This window comes from Pyrgilauda ruficollis, unplaced genomic scaffold (assembly GCF_017590135.1).
Source record: "Pyrgilauda ruficollis isolate IOZ18807 unplaced genomic scaffold, ASM1759013v1 scaffold135, whole genome shotgun sequence".
Classification (NCBI taxonomy): domain Eukaryota; kingdom Metazoa; phylum Chordata; class Aves; order Passeriformes; family Passeridae; genus Pyrgilauda; species Pyrgilauda ruficollis.
In genome coordinates, this window is record NW_024511988.1 from 47,081 (window position 1) to 66,410 (window position 19,330).

The 19,330-nt window shown below is 43.4% G+C and overlaps 1 protein-coding gene across 1 annotated transcript in view; it reads right to left on the reverse strand.

The window, feature by feature from the left end:
- The window catches only part of SYT16 (synaptotagmin 16), a 97,642-nt gene that overhangs the window by 14,900 nt on the left and 63,412 nt on the right, over window positions 1–19,330 (reverse strand). Inside the window, exon 3 of the mRNA XM_041459415.1 lies at window positions 1,702–1,958. Within this exon, the coding sequence (XP_041315349.1) occupies window positions 1,702–1,958 (257 nt within the window). The remainder of the gene's footprint in view (window positions 1–1,701; window positions 1,959–19,330) is intronic.

Here is a 19,330-nt window from a genome sequence, read left to right on the forward strand (position 1 = left end):
GAAGTTATTGACAGAATTCTTCCCTGCTTTCGGAGCCCAGCTGGGCTGCAAGTGATTTGTGAATGTGTTGGTTATACAAACACTTGGACAGAAATCCAAGGAAAGATTGGGGTTTAGTTACTTCATCTGAGTTTCTTTCTTTCCCTCTTCCCAGCACAGTTGTTGAGGGGCTAAGCCAAGAATCCTGATTGATACTGCACGTCTAACCCGGTCATTCAGGACAGCCAACATCGACTTCACTAAGTAAAATAAGTCCATTTCTGCCAGAAAAACCTGAAAGAGCAGCTAATTATGGACAAGGCTTGAAATGGTACTTGTGGTTCCACTGCAGGGGCATAAAATTACCATTTCTGTCTGTAAAGAGAGGTCCTTTGAGTGGAGCATAATAACACTTGGACATTTCTGGCATGTCAGAACATTTAGTTCCTGCAATAAAGTCTTTCATTAATCCACACAATACCTTTGAATGAGAAGCTGCTTTTAAGAGATAAACTGTGTCTTGGGCATTTCTGCTCCAGTATGCTGGAATCCTTCTTGGCACTTTTAAGATGTGGACACCAGGAGTAAAATGAGCCATGCATTCCAAAGAAACACAAGAGGACACTGGAGACACTGCAGCACACGTGAACCGTGGCAAAGCACATCAAACACGGAAAAGGAGAAACGAGCCTCAGATGGGCAGACAAACAGTGTGTGTCAGAAACACAGCAAAGAGCGGGCAGGGCTGCTGCCACACACAGCTCCCATGTGGGGTGTAGTGTTTTGTGGGATTTGGCTGTGCAGAAAGCCAAAATGCTGCTCCAAGCACCCCCTAGGGCTGGAGCATCTGCACCAAGGAGCTGCCCTCCAGGGATAAGGATCTTCCCTCAAAGCCTTGTTGCTCAGAGTCTGATGGAGGCATGGATTTCCACAGCTGTCTTTTAACTCAGGCAGAAGATATGACCTTTGTGCTGTTCTTTTAATATGTCTGATGCAAGCTGATATTTTTCCAGAAATTTAATCCTGCGGTAAGATAATGAAAATCAACACATCATGCAGAGAGATTAGGAGAGAAAAGGGGGATGCAAAGTCATCAGGTGTTTATAATGCCTTAAAATCCGAAATGTTTCCTTGAGGAATCAAAATAAAAGTGCAGAACTAAGGGAAAGCAGACTCAGGTTCTCTCCTTCCCTAAAAGTTTGCCTGGTATCAATGGGGACACGATTACGGTCACTTGGGCAGGTCACAGGGCACCCCCACCAACTGCCTCCAGCTTTTCAGATTATTCCCATTCTCTAAGTCATAGAAAATACCTGGAAAAAGACACAGATCTGACCCAGTGACCACATCCCCTGTCCTGGGACTCTCACCTTGCATATACAAGCCAGTGACCAACCTTGGGCCACGACAGAGAGCTCCTTGATCCTTGGAGTAAATGCTGCTGGGCTGCCAAAGTTCCTATTTCATTTCAGACACTGCAGTCAGAAATCAAGCAAGGAAAGCCTTTCTGTGAATTAGTGTTAGCAGCAAGAAGTGAAATACCAGAAAAAAGGGAAAACACAGAGAAGAGGTGTTGCATGGTCATGCACACAAGCACACAGGAGTACCATTATCTTGTGCTGTGCTGATCAATTTTTCACTTCATTTCTCCTCTAACCTTTTTTGGCCCCCAATATCCTTCAAAAGCTTTCACTGTGTGTAATAAATGGCAATCCACCATACCTCAGGGCTCCAAGCCGATGAGCTGTCAGCAGCATCATTTACTTCCAATCCCTGGTTGGCAAATGCTGTCTCCATTTCCAGGCGTCCTTCCCTGTGTGACTGGCTGACACCATCCCCAGTTCTGGGCTCCATCCTGGGCCCTTTGTGCTGCCCAGTGCCCCTACTCCTGGTTGTTGTTCTTGAATCAACAGACGCATGGTCATCTTCACGACAGGAGAGGTTGTCTTGGTAACTCTGTTGGCTTAGTCCATCCAGATCTAACAATTTTCAGCAAGAAAATAATTTCAGAGGGATTAGAACAAATTCCTCCCCCTTCCATAATGTGCCTTTCTCTCCTTTCTTTTATTTTTTTTTAACTTCTCCCTAATCCCCAGTGCTTACTATAGACAGTTTCTGTTTCCTGCAGCACTGAACCTATAAAGAAACCAATCCTGTTTAAATCAGCATTTGATGGAAGGGACGTGGCTGTTTATCACCCCTTGCTGAACTGAGAAACCCATTGCCTTTACTTGAAGAAGTTATCCACAAAATGCAAGCATCAGTGGAGTGTCTGGGATATTCCAGTGCAGCCCCAAAGCAATCTCTTCTATGAAAACACAAATCAAACTACAGGAAAGCACAGCAGAGGCCTGATGAGCAGGTATCACAGTTCCTCCTGTGCAGGAGGAGGAGGAGGAGATGACAGGAGTTAGCCTTGTCCTCAAGAGCATGGTGCTGGTGAGGAAGGCAGCTTCACAGACATTGCAGAGGGCCAGTATTACCCTCTCAGCCATCCCTGAGAGCTTAGGTGAGCAGCTCCAAAAACCAACTAGGAATCTCTAATTCCCATGCTTGGGCTGATTTTTTCTCCCAAGGACAACTGAGGGGAGATGTGCTACATAATTTCCTAACTGCTTTTATTAGTTTTAATTCATCTTTTCCTACACACACATGCTCTAAGGGCTAGAGTAAGCTTCATTAATGAGAATAAAATAATCCTCTCTGCTTCACACCACAGACTCCTCTTTTACACCAGTGAAATCCCTGTTATGAACACAGGGCGCTTTTCTCTACTTGAAATCACCAGTGAGAGCTCTCTGGATGGAGCAGCACAGATAATTACATGTCCAGGGACACAAATGAAAATAACATCATGATTTGGCCTTGGATGTGTTCTGCAAGCACTTTCAGAAGAAAAGCGGGGACATTCCTCCTCCTGATGCATCTCATGATGAGCCTTGCTTCAGGAACATGGAAAGAAAATTCTGCCTCCATCTCTTTGAAATAAGCAAAAATAACAGTGCAAGAATGAGTTGTGCTTCCAGACAGCTGATGACAGCAATGAAAACTTAACAATTTCCTTTGCAAACAGAGCTATTTGGGGTTTAAAGGTTTCACAGAAGGAGGTGAAGTTGGAAGGGGCCTCTGGAGATCATCTTGCCCACTCCCCTGCTCAAGAAGGGCCACATCTTTCTTTGTTCCTATGAAGGTCACTACTAAAGAACAATCTTCTTTTCAAATTTGGTCACAAATTCAAAATTTAAAAGATAGTATTAATTGTGTTGTTTAATAGAAAACCATTAGTTTGCTTTTGTTAAATGAATCAATGTTTTTATTCCCTGTCTGATAGATGAGATAGAGAATCTGGTGGCATGGAGGAGGCTGAGGTGCCCAACAACTTTTTCTGTCTCAGTTTTCCCTGTCAGCTGCTTGTCTCACATCTCTCAAGTCCATGAATCTCCAGGCAGGGGCTGAAGGAATGAAGTCCCACCCATCTTAGGAGAAGATCAGGTTTGAGACCCTCTGAGGGACTTGAACACCCACAAATCCCTGGCACCTGATGAGATGCATTCCAGGAACCTGAGAGAACTGACTCCTGCAGGAGACACATGGACCTGTTAGAGCAGGTCCAAAGCAAGGCCATAAAAATTATCTGAGGGCTGAAACACCTTTTGCATGAAGACAGGCTGAGAGACCTGGGGTTGTTCATCCTGGAGAGCAGAAGGTATCAGGAAGACCTTATTTCTGCTTTTCAGTACTTGAAGAGGGATTACAAGAAAGATGGAGAGACACTTTTTGCCAAGGCCTGTAGTGACAGGACAAGGGTAATGTTTTGAATTGAAACAGGTGAATTTAAATTGGATATAAGGCAGAAATTCTTTACTGTGAGGTGGTGAGGCCACTGGCACAGGTTGATCAGAGGAGCTGTGGGTACCCCAGCCTTGGATATGATCAAGGCCAGGCTGAATGGGGCTCTGAATAATTTAATCAAGGCAAGGGGATTGGACTAGATAAATTTCAAAAGTCCCTTCCAACCTGAGCCTTTCTATGATCCTCTATACATCCCTCTGTCTTAGAACAAAAAGCCCAAATCTTTCTGAGTAGAAGAAATCCTATTTTTGGCCTTAGCAGCAAATATTCTGTTTCTGATGCTTATCTGCTCCACACACACAAAATTCCAATGAGAGGAGTGGGGATTCTACTTAGGAAACATTTCCTGCAGGTGAACAGAAGTCCTTGTTCCTGTCCTTGGCTCCTCTTTCAATTTAAGAACTCAGAATTTAGGAGAATAACTTTATCCCCTCTCTTCAGCTATGAACAATCTCCACTCTCCCTCCCAGTAAAATGCTTCAAGCACAGGCACTTCAACCAAGTCTGAGAGCATCTCACAGCTTTGTAATTATGGCCCTCTTCCTCATGGGAGATGGTCCTTCAGGAGCAAAGAGGGATCCGAATTCACATCTCTCAAATTCCAGGTGAATGCTCTTCTCACTCCCTTCTGAAATGCAGAACCCATCCCTTCTCCTCCTCCTCATCCTCCCATCTGGCAGACCTAGCTCTGAACTGAGAGCCCTCATTGTCTCACCTCTGCCCTGAGCAAAAAGCCTTGAGTGAGGGTAAAAAGTATTTTTTTTTTTTGCCATTTCTCCCCTTCCTCTCTACAAAGTCAGAAAACTCAACATAGGAGCATAAGCAAGGAATAAAATAACAGAAATTCCACGCATTTACTGAGACTGAATGGATACAGGCACTCCTTAAGGCATTTAATTAGCAAGCCAATGTCTAATACACATTTAAACAGTGGGTCATCCATCAAAGCACACACCACACAGCAGGCTTTCAGAATAAAACGCTTCTGTAGTAAGAAATTATCCTCACACAATTGTCTTGTGGGTTTGACTCCTGCTGGGATAATATCTAGATCAATAATAGAGGAATTTTCAAAAACTACATTAAAGCCATAAAAGTCTATCCGTAACAGGAGAACTCCAGAAATACATTAATAGAGCAAGCCATCTCCCTGAGACTCAGGCACTAAATGAATGTGTTAGGAAAGCAAATGTAGTATTCAGGGGAAGTGAAGAAAAAGGTGATTCATCCAAACCAATCAGTGAAACAGTCTGGCTTTTCTTTAAATTTAAAGCAGTTTTGGTAAGAGATAATCACGTATAAATACCAGTATTAGATGATCATTGTAGGTAATAGAACAACTATACAGACTAGAACAACTACACCTCTCCAATTACATTCGTTCCAACGTTATATTCACAAAATAAATGTTGAAAACAAAAGCTCCTCCTGTAAAGGAAAAGGTCAGAGCAGTAAAATGCCTGTAATTTACCTGAGAGATCTTTAAGGAAGAAAATGTCAACCGTCTTATGAATACCTGACGTGAATAAACAGCACAGCATCAGGGACAGAGGTTGAGACAGCATTATCTGAACTTTAATTAGCCAAGAGTCCCTGCAGAGCAATAGCAGACAATTCTAAGATTAAGGACAGATAGTACTGTACAATGAAATAGTGTGATTTTTCTTCAGAATCCTGTCTCCCAAACTTTCCCTTTCAGGTCCCATGTTCACAATCCAGGAAGGAGGCAAGGGGGATACTGGGTAGCAGAAATCACCAATAAATCAGAAAAGTCTGTGTTCAGGGTTGGAGAATTGGCTGTGAAAAAACTGTGAGATGAAAAGATGAGCATGACCTCCCAATAAAACCCCAACAGGAACTGGGATATAGAAACCACTCTCCAAAGATACAAGGAATGCTTGACACATCAAACACTGAAAACCAGGCTGGAAAAATATTGTGCAGCCCCTCCTCACACTGGCAGGCAAATGTTCTGGCTAATTTACAGTATCTTTCTTTTTTTTTTTTTTCAATGACACACAATCTCTCAGTTCTATGAATCATTGTATTTTGCCAAAGAATATCCTGAGAGGTCTCATCACTTCCTGAAGCCCATTGCCAGAGTTAAAAGATGGGGACTGGTAGATCTTGCTAAATTAACACCACATAGTTCATTAACCAGCAGGAAACACAGATGAAGAATTTATGTGTGCCTGCTACCGGTGCTGACCAAGGGCACGTTTGCTATGTGAACTCTAAGGAATCACTTTGCTTCCATGCAAAAAAAAAAAAAATAAAATTAAAAAAAAAAAAAAGTATGTATTTTCTTTGAAAGAAATTAGATCCCTTCTTTAAACTACATAAAAAGTCATGATGAAAGTTAAGGACCTTTTTAAATATAGTCCAGAGGAAGAAAGGATTTCAGTATGGACCTATGTACCTCTGGACTTGAAATCCTCCTAGCTACAAGCAGTGATTTTTCAAACCCCTCTTCCCCTAAGACAGCAGAGCTATGGCTTAGTGGGCCTGAGGAATATTTGGCCTCACACAGCAGCAATTCTCCTTCCTGGGTCCCAGTTCCAAACCACTCTGCAGTACCTCTGCACCCCTTGCACTGAGACAAACCCACAGGGAGACCAAGCAGTGCTCCTACCCCTGGTAATTTGGAGTTTAGCCACCAAGAGGGTGCTAAAAGACTTCCTAGAAGAGCCTCAAAGGAGCAGAATCATTATGTAATTACAATAAATCTAAACAAAAATGGCCTGTAAATTTTAGGGGTTAAAGAGAAAAAGGATCTTAAATTTCAAGTGACATTATGCAATCAGGCCAAGATTGTTTAATTTACCACATGCTGGGTAATAGCCTGAGAAGGCTCCATGTTTCCAGAACTAAAATAGGCTCTTTATTAACAGGGTGATTTGCAGAGAGGCTGTGGGCAGAGCTGGCATTCGAGCCTGTTCCACTCCCCAGAGCATCCTCCAAACACTTCCTTCACGCTGTGTGCACTCCAGGGTCTATTCAGGTTACTACAAAGATTTTTCAACAGGTGAAAAGTTAAAGCTAAATGAGTCCAAAGTGCAGACTGTCATGACAGTGAAAACAGAACCAGAGGGTCAAGGAAACTCTCCTGTAAGAGCACAGTGTGAGAAAACTCTGCTCTATGCCAAGTCTGAGTGGGAGAGAAATTATTCAGGGCTCTCCAAGATGCTCAGCTTTGCTCTGTGCCCGAGTTTCCTAAAGATTTTGGATTGTACAAGAAATTAAAACTACCAGCAATACGTGTAAAAGGTCTGTTAAGAGTACACAAGGAGAAGTCTCAGGCAGAGTCTGAACGTGCCATGATCCCAGTCTGAACTCATCACCTCCTCAAGGTCCTTCATCCTTCCCACTCAGAGGATCTGCTCAGCTGGAACAGTGTGTGATACACCCTTGGGGCACAGTGATGGCTTTACATCCACAAATCTTTATGTTTTGTGATCATGCCACCAGCTAGGTTCCTCTGAAAATAAAAGTAAGAGCAGCTCTGCACCATGTTGTACCAGAAGATCTAGATGGAGAGACATATCTTCAAATGATCTAATTGGAGGGTGCATTAAATTCAAGCAATTATATTTCAAAATTAAAACATTCTATTGAACTAAAAACAACAGGCACTTTTATGGCTTTTCCCTCTAATGAACTTCTCTGGATTTTAGAATGTGATCAGGCCAATTTTCTAAATAGCTATGTTTTTAAATGCATTTCATCTCTGTTTATATAAAAGAGTCATTACATTAGTCCATGGAAGATCATAAAATTCTTCCCTTCTGTGCCATAAATTTTTAGTTTCTGTCATTGCCTGACATTTGGCATATGTGCTGGCAAATGATACAGCATAATTCATCCAATGTTCACCTTGTGTTTGTGAAGTTGTTACAAAAGGAGACATTCAGCTTCTGCTGAAAGGCTTGCTAGAGAGATGACTTATGTGGCACAGATAAAAAATAATTACAACCAAGTCTTGCAGTCTTTACTCTGGAAAAATTTCCAATAAAATCCATGAGAATTCCTGTGGGTTAAGGAAAGAGGGTTCAATAACAATATGCAATTAATGGGAAGATCTTAATGGACTTCAGCAAGTCTTGGACCTGGACATCTCTCTAAGTATTTTAGCTGCAGCAAAAACAGGAAATCAAGTTTAGTTAGAGAGAATGGAAGAACTAGGACTTGTTCTCCACAGCAAAAGAACCTGTCTGTGTTGAGACTACAGATCTCAGACTCCAGCTTCTTTAACCTTTTGCCATGCAAGCAGTACCTCTGCATCCAGACACCTCTGTCCTGTGCTCCTGCTGGCTGGAGGGCAAGTGGCTGAATTTGGGTCTACACTCCACACCTAATTTTTGTTCAGATACTTCTGATCAAAAACTATGTGACCATGACACAGAGGTCTCAAACTGCCTAACCACGTCATGGTCACTGCCTGAAGATGCTGCCTGTTCATCTTCTCCCTGTATCTGTTCACTGGGAGAAAAACACAACTCAGGCATTAGACAGCCTGCTGCTCCTGGCCAAGAAGCCAGAGGACACTTCTGACTCTCAGGTGCATCCTCTGGGGAGAAAAAGTCCCCAGGGATTCAGGGAGGACTGGGCATGAACATGAGAATCACTTGCTTCTTCAAACCTCTGGAAAGCTTGATGATGTCATATTGCTACATGTTATTAGACACTGCTCAACTCTGCATGTTAACCTATTTTTTTATGAAGATATTTAACAGAGAAAATCACAAAGTCACAACACACAGAAGAACCTTGTAAAATCATTTGCATGTGCTAAGACGAAATATTAAACAAAGGACTTGAAAAGATTTTCCTGCTTCCATTTTCCTGCAGCCCCTGCTAAGGTGGGGAGAGAAATTTTGTGCAAAAAAAAGCAGCTGAGATTTAACCTGCTCATGGTAGCACCACGAACACATAAATATGGCACATGACTAACAGGCACTTCTGGCTCCATCTGCAGCCCCTGCTAAGGTGGGGAGAGAAATTTTGTGCAAAAAAAAAAGCAGCTCAGATGTAACCAGCTCAGGGTAGCACCACAAACACATAAATATGGCACATGACTAATAGGCACTGCTGGCTCCATCTACCAACAGGAGATGAGCTCTGGAGACCAACATAAATTATAACCTTTAAAAGTGAAGATAACACAGTGGAGCACGTCCCTTTGATGCCATCACGTGCATGGGGCATGGCTGTACCCTCATCAGTGCTCAGCACCCTGCAGATGGGGACAGGAGGGCTCAGGACATGCTCTGTATTCTTGGCCAGGCTTGGTCGGGATGGAAGCACAGAGACACTTTGCTGATGTCCCTGCCAGCAGCACCAGGGGAGCAGAGCAGGATGCTGGGGTGGCAGCAGTCACTGCGCACACGGGGGTCTGTGTGTGAACAGCCCAGCTGGGAGCGTGGCCAGGCCACTGCTCGTTCTGCAGCACCAAGGACATGATTTGGTTGCCAAGACTCACTTTGATAATCTCCATGGCAAACCCCAGCAGCTGAGCAAACAGGTGGAGAGGGAGGCTCTCCTGTTTTGGGAGGGAAAACACTTTCCTCCACCTCAAACATCAACTTCAGGTGAGGAAACAGGCACCTGCTTTTACACATTCTGCTAGGTCTGTTAAAAATCTGCAGTATAAACTTCCTGGCAAGTGCTGTCAGAGCTCCATGGATCATGCTGCTGCATGGGAGGCAGCACTCCTCTCCCAGGACAGAGCATCAAGTCCAGCTGAGCCCAGCAGGAGCCAACTCCTTTCATGCCACCACACTGGTAGGTTTGACCCTCTGCTCTGGTGTGCCACAATTTGACAGCAAGCCTGCTCTTCCTGCTGGAAAACTGCTCTCAACTGCAGGGAAAAAGCTGTGTTCCTACTCTGATAAAAGGGAAAAAAATTTAAACATTAGTTTGTAAATGGTCAGTGAACAGCTGTCATAAAATTTGATTACTTTTATGTAAGCTATTAAAAATAACCTTCTTTGAAATTTTCTTGGGTAAAAATTATTTCAAGCTGTAACAACCCCATGGCCTAAATGTGATCCAGTCAAATAATCAAAACACATAAAAATAAACATTCCTTTTCAGCCTAATACCTGCATTTCTACCCACAGCTCATGTAAGCTCTACTAAATGTCTAACTGCTCAGCAAATGCTATGAAGTTCTATTAATGTGTGTATATCTTTTGGGTGATTAGGATAAAAGTAAAAAATTATCCCAGTTTAACCAAAAGTCCGCATTTCAACTTTCATTCTCACATTTCAACACATTCTCAACTTTCTACAAATCCTGAGTAAATAACATCTTTAGTAATTAAGCCACACCTTTCAGCATTTTCTTAAACAAGTGTAACATTAAAATCCTGGGTCCATGGGCGTGAGGCTGTAAACTTAGATAAACATACCTTAACATAATGTGAAATTCTGGTTATTACAAGAAATTTTGCAGAGGCCACGTGGATGCAGGACTCCTGGACAGCTCCTGTCAGGGCACTGACCCACCTGCAGCCCCCTACAAAACACAGCAGAGCCCTTTTGCCAAAAGAGGAGGAGGAGGCTGCAGGGATGGAGGAGAGGAGCTTGCCATGGTGTGATATATTATTGGCTGCTTGACTTTGATTTCAACTTCCCCAATCCCCAAGGCACGACTGCATCACTTGTTATGACAGAGGCTGCTATTCCTCACAAACATTTGGAAGCACACAGGCTAATTAAACGGGGGCACTGGGGAATCTGCAGCAAATGCCTGATGCGCCTGCTGCTGAATCGCTGCCTGAGCAGCGACAGCTCCCTGTCAACTTAATATCTCTGTATTAATAACAGTAACTTAACCCAGGGGAGAGGAAAACGAACACCATTCAAGCACACAAGTGGCCTGATTAGCAAAGGACAAGGGGGAAGCATTTTCTACATCACCATGGAAACTTAAATAAAGGGCCCGTAATTACAATCTAAATTCTGGAAAGATAATGAATACATCTTGAGATCTGCAGATGTTGTGTAGCATATACATATTTCTAGCAACTTCACTCAATTACTTCTATGCAGCATCTGTTTTACAAATCAACTTCCCACTGCTCATAACAAGGCATGTGGGATTTTTTTTTTTTTTTCCCAGAGGAGACAGTGGGGGAAGAAGAAGGTTGACCTCTTTTTTCTGGCAAGGTATTTCAAACCACTACTATTTATTTAGAAATTTCAAACACCCAGTCAGTTACAAAGTTAGCTTACAGGCATGCAAATACACCAAGCTAAAATGCATGAAATAAATAATTCAAGAATTCACTGCAGTGTTACCAAGTAGAAAGAATAACTTATCATTTGCTCCAAGCTTACCCAAGAAAAAGAAATTACTGAATAAAATACATCATGTAGGTGTGAAATACAGAGGTACTGCACACATCCTGTCTGCCTGTGTGTTAAAAAACACCAACAACAAAGAAGAGTCATTTTGTCTGAACAATGGAAACTTTCCAAATTCCAAATATCTGGCTTTCCTATACATGTAATGCTGCCTTTGTGTGTCCACTTTTTCTCAGAGATTTTTGATTCTGCCCTGTGGAAGTCAGTGAGAGTTTCAATGGGAACATCACCAAGCCCTGAAGGAAGCAGGAGTAGTAACAAAAAACTACATTTGATCACATAAGCAAGGCAATATCAGTACATCTATGCATAATGCATACACCCAGAGCATCCCAGGAGCACTCACTGCCGTGTTCTTTGCTTTTACAGAAGCAGTCACACAGGCCTGGCTTTAAAATTTTCATGATCAGGATGACAGAGAGGAACAGTGATCTGCAGCAGCTCCTACCTCAGCAAAACCCAGAAATGTGCACAGAAAGAAAAGATTTCCTTTGGAAAACTGGAAAGGTCTGTGGCAGACAAGGGACTTGTTAAAGCTTCTCAGAAAAAGGAGGAACATTTTGTACAGGGAACACACATGGAGCTGCTCCTATCAGTTCCTGGGGGCTGCAGCTCTGTAGTGGTTTTCAGTCTGGAGCCTTCATCCTGCTCTTGCTGTCAGCCACCTGAACTGGGAATTCAAATGCACAAAGTATAAACCTGCCTGATTTAGGCTCGACTAAGGAGGAGGGCACCCAACCCAAGCCATTCCCTTAGATCCCAAATGTGTTTAAAAATGCTGGAGCAAAGCCAAGCTTCTACACGTTGACAGGACAGCCCTGGCAGACACCCACTGGTCATTTACTGCTGAGGAGGATTTCTCCTTGCACCATCCCTGTGTGCTTTCACCCCTTCCTGCCAGGTCTAACAGCCAGGGAATATTTGGTGTCCAGTGCTAAAGGGGAGGACTGCCCCTCTCTGCTGAGTGTCAAACAGACAGTGCCCTGCTTTTGCCTCTCATCTGTCCTCACTCCATGACCAAACCAACCAGGAAGCTCCCCAAGGTGAGTTTACTTGGGTGTTTGCATGTGATACGGGTGGAGAGAATCACAACTTGGAAAGGCTTTGTACCAGGGGGTATTCACAACAAAAATAATCTTTAAGAAAATAAGAACAAAAGAGCAAAAAAGAGAGTAATCAGGAAAAAAGGACATTTTTTGGCTCTAACTGCTCCTACAGTGAAACAATACAGAAGTCGGAGCACTACACCCCAATTCTGTGCACAGCTGTGCAAAGAAATAGAGGACTGCACACAGCAAACAGCATGAAAACCAGCAGATTTTCCTGTTGTTTCCTTCCCACTCCCAAAATTGGATTTTAAAAATAGGAACATGGGATTCCACATCAAACTGGTTCTCACTGTGCTGCCTAAGGTTCCTCCATAGCTGTAGGAAATGGCAGCCAAGAAGCTGAACCACAATCATCCCTGATTTTCCCAATCACCTACTTTACATCTTACATGTGGAGCAAAAATGAGTCAGGCTTCATTTATTCTACTGGGTTCTATTAGCACAGGCCCAGGATTTGTGCAGAAGTGGAAGAAAAAAAGAGATTACACACTGTAGGAGACACTGCTAAGCCAGGAAAACCCCTGGTGTGGATGCAGTTACATCCATGAGTCAGCCTGCACCTCCCTGACAGCTCAGGTTGGGTTGCGTGCAGCTGCAGAGGCAGAAAAGCACCTTCTGCCAGCAGATGTGTTACACTGGGGATTCTGCAGGGCACAGGTGGAGCTGAGTGTGCTCTGGGTGGGGGGCTGGACATGCTCATGGGCTCAGAAACTAAACAAACTGCTGGATGGCAATGGCTGGTGAAGTAGAAAGCAGTGTCCTTCCAGTCCAACAAAAAAAAAAAAAAAAAAAAAAAAAAAAAAAAACCAAAAAAAAAAAAAACCCAACAAACTTTCCCTTCACCATTATTATTTTCATAACAATTTTCCTGGTGGTTTTCATACCACAATGGGTTGAATTCCTTCAGGTTACCCATCCATCATTTCTTCTACTTGTTTGTTTGGCTTGGATATGAACTTCCTCTAATGCAAGGCAGTCAGTTCCTAAACTTCCTTCAGTATGTTTAAGGAAGTTTCTTTGGATTAGGACTCATTGCTTTCAGCTACAGAAATCAAACTGGCCAAGGAAACATCCAGAAAACTCAGGTCACTGCCTTTGCTCCTTTTTAAAGCAGTTTCACCACTCCACACGAGACCCAGGGGATGCACTTAGCATTCCCAGCACCCAACCATCAGCTTCACACCCACAAGGCTTTGTTTGCCTATCAACAGTGAGGAAATTAACTCCCTCAAAAAGATATTTGTTTGGATTTGATACAGAAAACAACTGCACTGCAACAAGGCAGATATTTATTTTCCCACTGATTTTTCTAATTGAAACTTTGTTTGCTGCCAGAGGGTTGATTCACCACAGTCCCCCTTTGCTGTGACACCACAGCACTCCTGGGAAAATCACCAGCTTTGGGAGCAGCAGTGGGTGGGGATGTGGTGCAGCAAGGCTCACAGGACTGAAGCTGTCACCCAAAAGGGACAACACTGTCCTCCTGCCCCTCCCCTCTTCCCTTTGTTTTGGTTTTAGTAATCACATGGACAATTCACCTGGCTCTGAAGTAGCAGGGAAGGGGCTGCTGGCTCTTGCTTGAAGCAAGAGGCTGGGCTGAGTCATGGGAAGCAGTTCTGCTGTGTGACAGGGGAAGGATGCTGTATTTCAGCTGCAGTTTTACTTCAATAAATGGCAATTGCAAAACTCAAGCCCAAGGGTTTTGTAGCTACATTATTTATGGCAGTAAGTCTAACCCCCAAACTGACCTTGAGACACAGAACTCCAGCAAACCACAGGGCTCTCATTAATCCAAATTCAGGGCTTTCTCTCCAGCACCACCAGTCTCATTATTTGCTAGAAAATACTCCCACAACAATTATGCTGTATAGACTGTACAGGTTTGAATCCCTCTCAGCCTGAGGAGGTAAATTCCTCCAAACACCCAGCTTGTGGGGGCAAATCCTCATGAGTCCCCCCAAGGATGCTTCATCTCACAGGGGTACTGAGTTCTTGAGTCAGAGAGGTACCTGCCTGGACATGAGAGAACTTTTAGTTGGTGCAATGACGCCATGAGAGCATCAGCTATTTTCATGATAATGGGAAGGGATTTTCTACAGATTTAGCTATGAACTGAGATTCAACCCAAGATTCAACCCAAACCATTCTTGTTGGTCTGCAAATAGGTTCTGATGAAGTGTCCCAGAGTCCATCTGTGGAAACTGCATGAGAATCACATAAACAGCATCTGTGGAGGGACAGCCCAAGAACACCTTCCTTACTACCTGCAAGATTCCCAAAGCCCAACAGTGATATTCCCTGGCTTTAAAACTACACAGTTTTACCTCCATGACTGTAATCTCCATATTTCATTGCAGAAAATTAATTTTCCTCTTGGCTACTAAAACTACTTGAGGAGTCTGTGAGGCCACTCAAAATGATGGCTGCTGCCACCAGGTCATTACAACAACCAAAAATTACCTGGGCACAGGGAAGTCATATCCACACCCCTGTCTGGCAAAGGGTGAAGATCAACACCAGCTCACTTTTTGGCAGAGTGATCCCATCTTATATGAGCTTTCATTAGTGGGTTTTGTGCTGTCAGGCATTGCAAGGAGGGAACAGGGGTGGATCACCTGTGCTTCCACCAAGCTCTTGCGGGCCAAGCTGGCTACAACTGCAACAGAAAAGAAAAACCACACACACACCAAAAAAAAGACAAACAGTAGTACTGTTTGTGTCAGCACACAGAAATACTATGTCCCAGCTCTGCACTGAGTGCTGCTAGTATAACCTCCACCACAACACAATGAGATCATTCACACCTGCCTCGCCTGTAGTAGGAGAGGGAAGGTGAGGAGGCAGGGTTTCTAGGAGAAAGGCAGCATTTCCCAGATGCTGCCAAGATGCTGTTTATTGGTAAATGAACTCTCTTGAGTCCTAAACAACCTTCCCAGAGGAAGATAGAGTCGCAACTGCCATATGGAGAGTGGGAAGAGGATGTCACTTAGCAAACTGGATCAGAAAATACATGCACAAACACACACGCTCACACACAATTTGTTCTGTAACTGCACGGAATGGCAAAAGCCATTTCATCCTCTCACATAAATCCTTCTCCATAGAGCTTATGCAACCTTCTAGATGACAAGAGCAGATGACAAGTACTCCTGAGCAGAGCATCCTTCCCTATGGCCCCAGGAGATGGGCACCAGGCAGTTCTGCCCAGATGAGGAACTTGATGAAAACCCAAACCCTGATCTGCTGTGGGCTGACAAAGACACCATGTCTAAAGTCACTGACTGAGGATGAACAGCAATGCTGACAGGCCCAAGACAGCGCTGGCAATGGTGCCACCTTTGAGAAATTGTGGTTTGAACCACTGTTTGGCTTCACTTTCACAGCTGTAAAGCTGACATGCCACAATCCACCCTCCTTTTGGGGCTGTTGTGTTCTGCCATCCCCACTCACATGTGACATCCTGCATGAAGATCCCTCATAATCTGAAAATTTGGAGAGACAAAGGAAAATTTGGAGAGACAAACTACAAAGGAATACTCTAAATACAAGTAGGAACATTGTACCACCTTCTCAAGGACAAAAGTCTGTGCACAACCACTTGGAGTGGTTCTGAATTTCCCAGAAAGAAAGCATTCATGCAAACTCATGTCTGCACTTCACTGCAGAAAGCCACGGGCTTGCATCACATTCTTCAGAGAGCAGATGCTGTCCCCAGTCACATTTGTGCTTTGTCCCACCCGAGCTGCCAGGAGCATTTTCTCTGAAGTGTTTTTGTCCACTGTCTGCCTTTGCTTTCACCCCCTCAGTCTTCACGGTGGTATTGATTCAGTGCAGCCACTTTGAATGTCCTTCTTGGAGTACAGGCACTGATTTTTATAGGGTTACATTCTGGCTGGAACACTGGCTGGCTCCATACCCAGACAGGTGATAAAATTCATAAACACTTCACTTCTCAATGTGGAGACTGGCTATCCATCTATTTTAGTCTCAAGTTCAAGCAGAAATTTAATTTATCACATAATCAACATCTTCTTCTTAAGGGTATTCTTTGCTATATGGGTTTATAGGACCTAATGAAAACTTCACTTCTTGCCTAGGATTTCCTGCCTGTATGAAGGGTCATTTACTGAGGTCAGGAGTATTCATATAGAGCAGAAAGAATAATTTCTCTTACTACAGAAATTACTGGCAAAAATCAATGACCCCTGTTAAGCTGGAGGCCAAGGTAAGTAAAATGCAATAGTGCTCTCTAGATTTAAAAACTCCCAGAGCCCCAGAGGTGTGCTTCCCCTCACACATGTGCTGAGGAAAGCTAGCCAGCCATCTAAACAGAGGTGTCACACTTCCTAGCATTCCAAGACCACAAAAATTATTTTAGGGCAACTGAAATTCAGCCTTCAGCTGGCACTGAGGTTGTCCAGTTGATGGAGGAGGAAAAATCTCTAAGGACTTCTGGCAGTGGAAGTGCTGTGCTCACCTATCCATTACCAGTGCTGTGAGCAGTGCCAGACAGCCTGGGAGACTTCCACCCCAGCACTCACTTGTGCAAAAATAGTTCAGCTCTCACTCAGAGGGCTCAGCTCTGCTGCTGTGCAGTGTCTGGTGAGACTGAGATCTTAATGGTCACTTTGACTTTTTGTTTGCAAAGGACAACGGCCCTGAGGGAGAAGTGGGCTAAAGCCCTTACTTTCACTGCACATTCATTGCTGTTCTTCACTTTTCTCATTATTGCTGTTCTTTCCCCTTTAGATTCATGCTGGGAAGCAGAAGCACTGGCCACCTCTACCCTTCTACTCGCAGTGCACTGCTTTCAGACGTGGTTTCTTGCTCCTCTGTTTGCTGGTTTGGATTTTTTATCAGTTCTCAAGCCAACTGTGCAAGGATGGATCTGGCAGCCACGCTGTTGCCAGCCACCCCCAGTCAGCTGAGCAGCAGCATCTCTGCCGTGGGAGATGCAAAGGCTGCTCCCTCCCTGCTCTGTGTTGGGAGACAGCTCCTCTGCCACAAGCTCTGAGCTTAAACAATGGACAAGGCTCTGAGAGAGAGAGTTCGTGTGTTTCTGCAAAATTCACAACTACACGATTTGCCACTGGTGGCAGCAATCTGCATACACAGAAGGCTCTGCTTTGCTGTCATTAAGTTCTTAAGCCAAACACCTGGCACTGCAATAATTCCTGCTGAGCTACCTTCTCAGTATTAAACTGTGGATCAGAAGCATACAAAGTAAAAAAAAAAAAAAAAAAAAAAAAAAAAAAAAAAAAAAAAAAAAAAAAAAACCAAACAAACAAACAAACAAAAAAACCCATCCAAAAAAACCCCAAAACTTTTGTTTGCATTTGTTTGAAAACTTGCTACAACTTCGCTACCATAATTTAATTACAGAGCAGCACTCCAAACCTGCACCCCGAGATTAACCTGCCTCATGGTGTCTGATGGACACTTGACTTCAAAACACAAGAATTTCATTGCCCAAACAATTTACTAGATCCCTAAGCCTAAAACAGATTTTTGGTAATATATGTGCTGCTTCAGAGCCTAAGAAAATCTACTCTGGGAGCCAGGAAACATTTCCTAAGAGGCAAAAATGGAATAAAAAACATATTTGATAAAAAGGAGAAGTAGTAATGATGGTTTTTAACTACAGTGTTATTTTATTTCATCTCAGAAGCATGCTGTCAGTTTAAAAGAAGGGAACATCTATTGGATTTTGTTTTGCATCTCTTTTAAAACAAAATTATTCTCACCTAGGGCTGCAGGGCTTTTTCTCCCTAAACCAAATAAACTATATATTGGAATGACCTTGTAACAGGTTTCTGTGGCTCTTTAATCACCAGTGGCTGCTAAATGAAGCATATCTATTTTCTCTGTTACATTACTATTGGCAACCAGGTCTTCAGTAAGTGCCCAGAAATATTTCCATGGCAACAAAAAGCATTCAGCATTGCTACTGTTTTGTGCCAATTTAGCTTTAAAATATTCTATTGTGGAGAGAAATATGGTACATTAAGTGAAATAAAGTCAAGATGCAATGTTCTGAAAAGAATACAAGGATAAACAGGAAATACGTATTTTGCAGAAATGGGGGGGAGAAACCTGCCAAATGGAAGGAAAAATGTTCAAAGCTCATTTTGATGCTACTGAACAGCTTTGCTGAATGTCAGCAAGTCCATGTGTCACTTACATTGTCACTTAGGGTTAGGTAAAAAGCTAACAGTAAGGATACCTCGAACATCTTCTCTTGATCATTTTAATCCATGACTGAAATTTTAAGTTGCCAGGGTATTACAGCCTCTCTGCATGTCTAGGTTACCATCAGAAGAGTGCACACTCTTGATGTTAGAGAATGAATCTAAAGAAAAAAGAGGAAATAAAGAGCTGAAAAATAAAACACAAAGAGCATGTGTGTTTTGGAAGTGAAAGTTCACTTAGAAGAGCAAAACGAGTTCTTCCACTTCAAAATGTCTGTGGAAGACATTTTCCAACCACAGCTCATGCATTCAGTTCCCTCCCATTATACAACTTAGTTCTGAGAGAAAAAGATATCAGTTCCCAGCCCTCTAACCCTCAAACAGCCAACTTTTGTGACTATGAAGTCTTGAGACCATTGGCTGGCCCTTTGTGCAATGCATTGCAGAGGTAAAAATATTAAAGTCTGTCTGAGACCATTTGGAATGACATTCCCTAAGGTGCAAAAAGCTGTGCAGTGCTCCCTGAAGTGCCTGGTGTGCAAGCAGAGAGCTCTCGGAAGCAGCACTGTAGGTGCTGGGAGCTCCATGGGACCAGCCTTCCAGCTCACAATGGCTCCAGGAAGGTCAGGGAGAAGGAAAGCCAAAAAAAGTAGAGAGAGTCAAACAGCAAATTCACCAGGACCTGCTCTCATCTGGGAGAGATGTCCAGAGGGACCCTCCCTTGAGCTGCAGGGATGGCTCACTCTGGCAGCTGTCTGTCACTAAGTCCCTCACCAGGAAACTCCACCTGGTCCATCACCCACCCCTCAGAATCTCCAGGTGACAAACAGCTCT